Here is a 9,875-nt window from a genome sequence, read left to right as displayed (position 1 = left end):
AAAAAAAAAAAAAAAAAAAAACTAAACACCAAACCACAAATCCTTGTAATTGACTACCACTCAAACTTTTTAAACAGATTTATCTATTGTTATTTGTTAGATTAGTCTTTTTTTAAGATATGTTCCATTACTTATGTCCAAAAAGTTGTAGAGTTGTGTGACTTGTGTCCAAAAATTAATATCTGATTTAGTCTTTAAAATTAGAGATGAAGAAATATCTTAAAAGTGAACACTTAAAAAGCCGACGGACCCTTAAGACAGCAAGAGTTCGACTTATATTGTTTTCTTATGGAGCCCAATCCCATTGTCCAATCCCAAACTTATTAATCGATCGCGATATCTCTCCAACCAACTCATAAACATACCAATTCCTGAAAATTTTCGGTTAGCAAAATTAAAAATTGCAACCGGATATTATACCGGTTCGGTCCGGTTATGGGGACAAGAGACTTACGAGTGGGCGATCTCTCCAAAGCTATCATCATCATTCATCATCACTCTTTCGATCAATCTTACGATTTGTTAGTCTCGTCACAATCTTCGAATTCGCGTAGAGCATACGACGATGAGTTCCGCTTTAGATTTTGCTTTTCCGGCGACATCGAGTTTTGTTAGCGGAATCCGACGCCGGATTCCTTCTCGTGGATTCGGTTGCCGCGTGAGATTGTGCTCCCTTCGTCCTTCTTCATCTCTTAAGGTTAATAATAATCTCCTCTCTTCGTAATTTTTTTTGTCCATCCTCCTCTGGGTTGTTGTTTAATTCATATAGAGAGGATTACCAGATTAGTCGTAGACTGTATCAGAGTGTTAAATCTGAGATCTGCCTTGTGTTATTTCGAATTCTCTGTATCTGAAACTAAAGCCATATTTGGAAACATAGCCTAGCTTAGCGTAAGTAACGTCTTATGGAAATCTGAATCTTACCAATGTACTTAGAGTGATTGAGATTCTGATAGAGGTAACATATTGACATATTGTTTGCTAAAGGTAATTCTTTGAATTCATAGGCTGAGTCAAGCTTAAAAAGAGATGTGAACCGACAAAGAAGCAGTCTTGAGTCTATGTTCTGATATGATAAACCCATTCCTGAGGAAATAATCGAGGAGCCAGTAGGATTATCTATATCGGAGAGAGAGATTGGTGATAATCAGCGTTGTACTTGTTGTGAAGCTAAAGGTGCATTGCTCTGTGCCACTTGCTCTGGCACTGGTCTATATGTAGACTCAATTATGGAAAGCCAAGGCATCATTGTTTAAGTCCGTTGCTTAGGTAAGCCTCCATCCCTTACTTGTTCTATGCAAATTACTTTTGTCTTTCATCTTCTTAGTTCTTAACTAATATGTTGCTTCTGTTGTAGGTTGTGGTGGAACTGGTAACATTATGTGCAAAACTTGTGGTGGGCGTGGTCATGTAGGACACTGATATGACTCCGAGATTCACTTGTTTTTCTAGTCACCACTTTTATACGTCGTGCCTTCTCTCTGATCTTATTGTAAAAACCTACTTTTTTGAGTTCCACATATAGATTTGTGTTCCTGTACTGATGTAACCACTACCTGAAACATTTACAATCTTGTAACAGAGCCCGTTCAGTTTCTGTTGTTATATAAAATGGTCTCCTAAGTGGCTGTGACTATGACTCTCTATCTCCTTCATTGCTCTTTTCACTATTTACGCAATCAGATACAGACAGTGGATCAAATCAAAGAGGAAAAATATAAAGCAGGGAAAGGATCAGAACTGAATCATTCTCGTCTCACTTTGTATGTACATTCCTTCTCTAGCTACATTTTTGCAATATGAAAGTAAACAATCTCCAATTTTTAGTCTAAGCTTTTTAAAATGCCTCAGTAAAAAGTGAAAGTATTGTTTCTGAACTAAGTGGATACCATCCGTATCTGAGCTCTCTACAAGTGTGTTACCTCCTCATCCTCATCTTCCCGCACTCTATTCTCCGCTTCTCTTTTTGCCTTTTCGATATTTTGCCGCTCGATACGCTGTGGAATTGTGTTATCAAAGATATCGCTCTGTGGATCCTCAGAATAAGCTACATAGTAACCCATCACAGATGCTTGTAGCCACGCAGATGAAACTCTCCCCTGAAACGCACCACCAAAAACAGGTACATAAGGTTACATAGTAAAAGCTATTTTTGATTAGTTTCCTGCATTTTGATAATAAGATCTTACCAAAAAGTATCCGATGATGAAAGCGTAGATAGTAAGCTCAAAGAAGTGATCCTTTTGGATCAGAAGCTCCCATATTCCTGCAGTTAATGCAGAGATTGCACCAATTCCCATGGCGCTATAGAAACAGATGGAGCTGGTGATGTCAAAGTCAATCAATTGCTCAAATCCAGCCACTGTTCTGAACGTCCTCCATGTATCACTCGACGCTTGCACAAACCCTTTGTTGTAAGCTCCCACATGAACAAATCCATATCTGTTTCCGGACAAAATAATATGATTGGCAATCCAAAAGCAGCCTCGAGTACTTGTATAGATGTCCTGGTCGTCGTCGCACCCATCCTGCAGATTAGAGCACCGGATCGATCCCCTAAAGAGTACAATAAGAGGAACAAGTGTTGAACCAATGCAAACGCTCCCGAGCTGGTTTTTCAGAGTGGCACAAAGTGCGTCACAGGCATTAATGAGTTCATCACGCCTGAAGTATACATATGTGGCTTTCGAAATCGCGACTTCTTGAACGTTTTTGAGAACCTGCATTGTCCAGGCAAGGCTTATCACGAGGATGGAGATGAAAAGTATATCTGGACGTGTCCTTGTAGCAGTAGCTCCACCGATTCCAGCAACCAAGAAACCAGAGTAAAAGACGCTTATGATCACTGATCCAACTGCTATAGCCCTGGTTCTTGCAGGTAATAACCCTGTGGCGATTGACATCATCTTGAAGGTGAATTCATGCTTGTTCATGACGTAAAGCCAGCCATACATTGCCGTGACGATACTATAGACCACAAGAAGTACACCGAACCCTAGAACCACGTTTTTGTCGTAGAGAATAAGGAAGAGCCCGACGGAGATAGTGAGTATCGGTGTGAACCAGAGCGTTGCTTTGACTGTGGCTCGTATGTTGCAGACGAAGAAGCAATTCCAGGCTAAAGAGAGGATTCCGGAGATAGCAACAGAGGATAACAGAGGAGTGTACCATTTCTTGGGATGGAAGTTAGGTGATTTGGTGAAGACGAGACCTCGTAGCGTGAGAAAGATCACAAAGATCGAGATTAGGGTTAGTTGCGTGTAGAAGATACAAGTGAAGAGGCATCTGAAGAATCTTCCGGGTAGTGTTTGTTGCTCTGCGGCGGGAGGAGTTACGGGTTGTTCGATTTCCTGCATACAAAAAAAAGAAGCAAAAGGTAGGAGGCATAAGAATCAGTAATCTCAGTGAGAGAGAGAATCAATGGTGAATTGAGGTTAAAGAATGTGAAGCAACGACGCTAATGCTGATTTGATAAGAAGAAGAAGAAGAAGAAGTAGAGTAAGTACCATTGAGATAGACGAAGGTGGATGTACGTCACGGACCTCACGGTTGAGGAAGACGAAGGTGAGTCACGGTTCTCTTGCGGCGGAAACGGTGACGAAAGGTCAAAGAGACTAAGAGAGAGAGAGGAGAAGCGAGGGAGTAAAAGTAAAGACAGAGAAAGAAATGGTCGATTATAAGAGAGAGAGATCTTCTTGTTCTTGGTTCTTAAAATCTTCACGTGAGAGGCCAAAAAGGCCGTTGTTTGTTGTTATAGACAATTCTTCAACGTCTCTGTAACTTCGATTTGAAATTTGATTTAAGTCTCTCTCTTTCTCGCTTTTCCCGAGTTTTTCCTCGTACTAACATTCCTTGGTACCCAAGTTTCACATCCTTCTTCGTCTCTCTATATGTATTTTCCTAATTGTGTTATTTAAAGTAATTTAGAAGGTGTTAGATTTACTTAGTAGATGAGATAATTAATGGTGATATTCCTAATTTATCTTAGGTAATCCTAAGAATATTATTCTTAACCATATGAGGTGTGAACACATAAACGAAATCATTCTCTCAATATATAAAAATTAATATAATATATGAAAAAAACATTAACGGTTGAGTTTCTTCTTCTATATAGGCTATATATATATATATATACAAAACTTCTATAAATTAATAATGTTGGGACCATAAAAATCTATTAATTCATAGAGGTTTTAATTTCTCATAAATTAATAATTATTAATTTATAGAGAGACTTTCCTAATTTAGTAAAAAAACATTAAAAATAAGATTTAATGGTTATAACAAATATTTTTATAAAATAAATTACAATGAAAATAACAATTATCATGTTTTGACAATAGCACTCAAAGATTTTTATACAGTAAAAGTATCAAAAATAAACTATAATAAAAAATTAATGTATCGCTATATACATATATTTAGATAATTCTATATAATTATTAATTTATATTATTGATGGGACTATATATTTACAAAGGATTTTCAAAAAAAATATTATTTTATTATTTTATTATCGAAAAGTGTCCAAAATTACACTAGTCCCAACTTGGGACCAGATAAATCAATTAATTTATAGAGATTATTAATTTACAGAGGTTCTACTGTACCTTGATTGAGCCAATGCTTTCTCACACTTAATAAAAAAACAAATACTTTAGAAATACAACAACTAAAAAAAAACTATACAATTTTTTTAATCTCTTAAGTATAATAGAATAAAATATATTATTAATAAATAAAAATAATTTGAATATAAAATATGAAAACTAAAACGGAAAATGTTAAAATTTGTCCTGTCTTGTACCCCCACGGATTGAACCCTAGTTATTTAGATATAACACTACCCAAATTCAAAGTCCAGAAATATGATTTTGCTTATATTTAATTTTACTTACTTTTACTCATATTTTGCATATATTTTGCTTATTAGTTTCTTATTTTCTGCTTATTAGTTTCTTATTTTTTGTATATATTTTGCTTATTAGTTTTGTATCATAAAATTAATGTTATTGTATCCTTCATTAAGAAAGCCAATTTCACACTCTTACAATCTCATAGAACAAAACAAGAATATAGAAAATTAAGATTCATACATACAGTATATGATTAACCATGATAAAATATAAATCAATATTGTCAATACCACATAATATTTGTATAGTTAAGATACATTCTCCAAATGCAGACTAACATTATAATACATAGTAATTCTCTGGAAAATTGCAAATTAGTAATTCGGTCGCTGAAGAGACCACAGTTTCCCTGACCAACGGTCTGTGCACCCAAAAGAGCCACAACATCGAGCGTTGGACCAGGTAATGCCACGTCCACATTGTTCGAGACCCTACCCACTGGGAATTGGACCAGGTAATACCGTGTGGAGGAAACTCATATCAGCATGTCAAAGAGTGATATTTGGGACGATGTCTTCAGTTATTTTCAACATTCCGGGTTTGCTCGGTTATGGTCTAGAAAAAATCCATGCTGGTGTGGATACTGTTGCGGAGCAGACGTTCATACAGTCACTGGCTGAGACTTTAAAAAGTGTGAAGCTGGTTTACGACAAGATATTTGTTGTGGGGATATTTACATCCCTCTTATTCTTTATAGTTTCTGAAGGCTTGGTGTCTGTGGTGTGGGCTGCATCCACCGATATTGTCTCCGTTTCTGCTGGTTTCTTCAGTGTTTTTTACGGGCTGTCTAAGTATACGCTCTGAGGGTCTATCATCGGGGGTGTCGTACTCGCTGCATTTCTAATCATCTGTTCTGCTTCCGTTTTCCCATTTAACGTGGTGGCTTCAGAGCTTCCAATTTTAGTATGACAAGGAATAAAGGGGGGAAGAAATAATTACAGTACTCTTGCACTACTATTATCTATTTAATCATGTTGTATAGGAATAAACTTTTACTACTGTGGGTTCAACCCTAGTTATTTAGATATAATACTAGCCAAATTCAAAAGTTCAGAAATATGATTTTGTTTATATTTTACTACTTTTACTTATATTTTTCATATCTTTGGCATATATTTTGCTTATTAGTTTCTTATAATGTGAGTTTCATATCATAACATTAATGTTATTGTATCCTTCATTAAGGAAGCCAATTTCACACTCTTTCACTCTCAGAGAACAAAACAAGAATATAGAAATAAAATTCATACATACAGTATATGATTAACCATGATAAGATATAAATCAAAATTGTCAATAGCACAAAATATTGGTATAGTTAAGATACATTCTCCAAATACAGACCAACATTATAATATATAGTAATTTTCTCAAAAATCGAAAACATCCAATTTAAGAAAAGCCTTATTCATGCAATAAAACCCCAACCAAAACCAAAAAATGAATTATAAAATATAAAGAGGATTTGAAACTATATATATGTTTCAAATGTAGTATTAGTAATTATATCCACACTTTTGCTGTATAATTCAAGCTTCTCAGTTGAATCTTCTGCAGTTCCTCCTGATCTCACCGTTACGGCCGGTAAGCACATCAACGGCACCCATCTTCACCATTGCCCTAACAAACTGACGCTTGAAGAAAGCGTTGTTGTTAGCATACCTAGCCACAATGCCACGAGTCTGTGGGTCACTTGCGAGCCGTTGGTCAACCTGCAACACTCCTCTTCTTCTACGGATCTGCTTGAAGAACTGGTTGTCGAATCTCAATGGAGTCGACTGGTCTAGGGCCGCTGATGCGCTATTTCTGCATGTGTTTCTTAGGCTACATAAGAAATTGAAAAAAAAAAAAAAATCAGAATGTTATTTTGTTGATCCAAATAAAAAATTTATTCTTGAATGTGAAATAATTTTGTTTATAAATCGTGAACCTTGTAACTAAATTACCTGGTAACTAAAGCAGGGTCCATGGATGAATCGGGTCGTCCGGTTCCTTGGAAATTAGTGATTCGGTCGCTGAAGAGACCACAGTTTCCCTGACCAACGGTATGTGCACCCAAAAGAGCCACAGCATCAAACGTGTTCAACCCTTTGTTGGTGAAGAAACTCACGGCTCCTGAGACTGAGATTGTTGGACCAGGTAATGCCACGTCCACATTGTTCGAGACCCTACCGTCGCGCCTTCCTGTGGGGATGCTGTAGCTCGGGCCTCCGGCTAAGGCCACCGAGTCACGTGTAGCTAATGTGACGATGTCGGCACATGAGACTGTAGAGGGGCATGCAGCCTCTAGCTGAGCCTTGATCCGGTCGATCAGGTCAAATTCTCTGACGCTTCCGTTTGGACCAGCAGCTTTCTCGGAATTGGTTGAGTCAATGAGGAGAGAAGCGTCACAACCCTGCAAACAAAATTTTTAAATAAGATTAACCAGACAAAATGATATGAAATTTGCATTTTGATATACAAGTATGCAATATCTCAAATTAAAATGATAACGTTCTTTAGGTTTTTCATGTTTATAATCCCCTATATAATAAAACGGAAGTACACAACATTGTTTTGTAGACTATATAAATTTAATATGTTGGTTACAAATAAGTTATAGATTAATTTATAGATTAATTGGTTACAAGTTAAATAGTGGGTACAACCTTAATTTATTTTCGGAAAATTTTATTATTAGAGCACATTGTTTCCAAAAATCTTAAAAAATATATTTTAAAGAATCATTTGATATCATCTAACTTACCATATTAATTTACTTTATTAAATTATTCATCAAATAAAATCTTTTGATATGTAACTTGACATATTAATTTGTTAATTATCATTATACTTCACCTCTTATTTTTATATATGAGTCTATTTTGTGAAAACAAATAAATTATCATATTATTTATTATAATTAAAAAATAATTTAATTTCTGGATATACCATAAGTTGAACTTTTAAAAACAAATATAAATGGTTCAATCTATTAAATATTCAAGTTTTAGTAATATTATTCTTTAAAAATAATATCTATTGAATTAAAAATTTTACTGAGTGACATGTCAAAATTTGAATATTTAAATTCAATTTCATACTTTTTTGTTTAATTTTATAATTTTATATAAGATAATAAACTTTAAATAATATATTTTGAAATAGTTTTAAAATATTGAAACTTGATATAAAAGTTAGAATCTATAAACACTGTAAATTGATATATCACTATAATATGAAAGAATTTTAAGAAACCAAGTATATTAAAACAAAAAGTATAACAATATATTAAATTACTCATAATATAATAATAACTCGCTATTTAAAAACCAAATTTACAAAATTATGTCTTATAATGACATTTAAGTCATGATGTAGAATATACATTGTTGAAATAAATTTACATACATAAACTAATACAACATATTAAAATTTTATTTTAAAATAGAAAATATACAAAAATTTGTATAAAATAAAATTTAACCAGTGTTATAGCAGGGTACTTATCTAGAATCATTAACAATATAAAACTTACAAAATATATGTCTTTTTCAATCAATCATATTTAGCATATGATTTTATTGCATAATATTTTATTCAAAAAAAAGCTGTTAAAAACAATCACATAAATTATATTTTATATAAAAATTACAATATAAATAAAATGAATTTTAACCCGTGCTCTAGCACGGATCTTAATCTAGTTTATTATATTTTGATAATCTCAAATTTGATTGACAAACATATAAATAATTTAAAACTTAAAACTAAAAGCTATAAAAGTTTAAGCCACTATGAGTAACATATTTATTAAACCGCCTCTGAGGCTCTGAACATATGCACATATACATATCGTATTGAAATAAGTAGTTAAAAATATATAATTGACATGGAGTGTTTTAAAAATGTTGAGCTATATCAAAATTGCTATATATATTAAATTCTTACCCTGACGAAACAGTCGTGGAAATGCATACGGAGCAAAGCTGCAGTGACGGTTGGGTCAACACCAAACCGTTGGCGCACTAGATTGCGTACGATAGTCTCAGCTTGTGGGCATGACCGGCTATAAAACCCGACTCTCAATTGAGCAAACGCAATCGGGAAAATAAAGAAAAGCACAAAAAGAGAAGAGAACTTCATCATTTGTTCTGGTCTTAGGACTTTTCTTCTATGTATTGGCTTATATAACTTCTTGTAGAAAGGGTTGTGAGTCCTTTGATATAAACCAGAAGATGAATATATATATACGAGAACATCAACCGTCTAAAAATTATTTAGAGACAGAATACAATATTAATAAATCCCATATATATGCCGAATAAGTTAGAAAGTCAAAGGTTATGTTATTATTTAGATAATTAAGCTTAGAAACGTTTGCAAAGGCGTGCGAGCGACTTTGTAAACATTCCCTTGCCATGTTGTGAATTTAATATTGTATATACAATTTGTATGATATGCTGAAAATCTGATCCAGCTAAGTCGATAATATATAGTAGAATTGTAATCAATTTACATGGTGGATTAGGTGTGCAATTTCATCCTAATCTGTATCGATTTCATTTTCTTGCCGATTTCGATTTTGAACAAAAAATGTAAAAGTCAATTTAATGAAATGGTTATCAGTATAATTAAGCGGTGGTTCTTTAAAACCACTTGGCTCTAATATATTAGTATATTCTATTAACATTTAACAAGACTTTCATATGATTGAGAATGTTTTGGAGGACTTAGGAAAAAATAAATTAAATTAAGTTTTGGACATTCTCTTTTATTTTAGTTAATGTCACATGTACAACAGCCATATAATTGCAACCATAACAACTTAACAGTTGTTGCAATAGTTTAATTTTATCATAAACTGTTATCCAATAAGAGAAATATAACTAATTAAGTTTACCTCAAACATGGACATCACGACAATTGCTGATCCAGAGGTTCGGTAACTGATTAGTTTAGTCGTCAAATTATATA

The 9,875-nt window shown here is 33.8% G+C and overlaps 2 protein-coding genes and 1 pseudogene across 2 annotated transcripts; 1 reads left to right on the top strand and 2 right to left on the bottom strand.

Annotated features, from left to right (window-relative positions):
• On the top strand, positions 456-1,646 carry LOC104735833 (annotated as a pseudogene).
• On the bottom strand, positions 1,732-3,520 carry LOC104735832 (protein PNS1-like). Its single transcript, XM_010455684.2, has 2 exons — positions 2,190-3,520; positions 1,732-2,099 (listed from the first exon to the last, which is right to left on the bottom strand). Exons 1-2 carry the CDS (start codon positions 3,354-3,356, stop codon positions 1,908-1,910), a joined length of 1,359 nt encoding a protein of 452 aa, XP_010453986.1. The 5' UTR covers positions 3,357-3,520; the 3' UTR covers positions 1,732-1,907.
• LOC104735831 (peroxidase 57) lies at positions 6,195-9,107 on the bottom strand. Its single transcript, XM_010455683.1, has 3 exons — positions 8,850-9,107; positions 6,866-7,314; positions 6,195-6,743 (listed from the first exon to the last, which is right to left on the bottom strand). Exons 1-3 carry the CDS (start codon positions 9,045-9,047, stop codon positions 6,458-6,460), a joined length of 933 nt encoding a protein of 310 aa, XP_010453985.1. The 5' UTR covers positions 9,048-9,107; the 3' UTR covers positions 6,195-6,457.

Source organism: Camelina sativa, chromosome 13 (assembly GCF_000633955.1).
Source record: "Camelina sativa cultivar DH55 chromosome 13, Cs, whole genome shotgun sequence".
In the NCBI taxonomy this organism is placed as follows: Eukaryota; Viridiplantae; Streptophyta; class Magnoliopsida; order Brassicales; family Brassicaceae; genus Camelina; species Camelina sativa.
This window is presented reverse-complemented; position numbering and strand designations above follow the sequence as displayed.

Bases quoted from the DNA above. Each gene is read 5' to 3' on its own strand.
- LOC104735832 (XM_010455684.2), bottom strand. From the start codon at position 3,356: ATGCAGGAAATCGAACAACCCGTAACTCCTCCCGCCGCAGAGCAACAA. The intron at 2,100-2,189 runs GTAAGATCTTAT...GGTGCGTTTCAG, and splicing joins TCATCATCGGATACTTTTTG to GGGAGAGTTTCATCTGCGTG.
- LOC104735831 (XM_010455683.1), bottom strand. From the start codon at position 9,047: ATGATGAAGTTCTCTTCTCTTTTTGTGCTTTTCTTTATTTTCCCGATT. The intron at 7,315-8,849 runs GTAAGAATTTAA...TTTTGTTTGCAG, and splicing joins TCCACGACTGTTTCGTCAGG to GGTTGTGACGCTTCTCTCCT. The intron at 6,744-6,865 runs GTAATTTAGTTA...TTTCTTATGTAG, and splicing joins GACCCTGCTTTAGTTACCAG to CCTAAGAAACACATGCAGAA.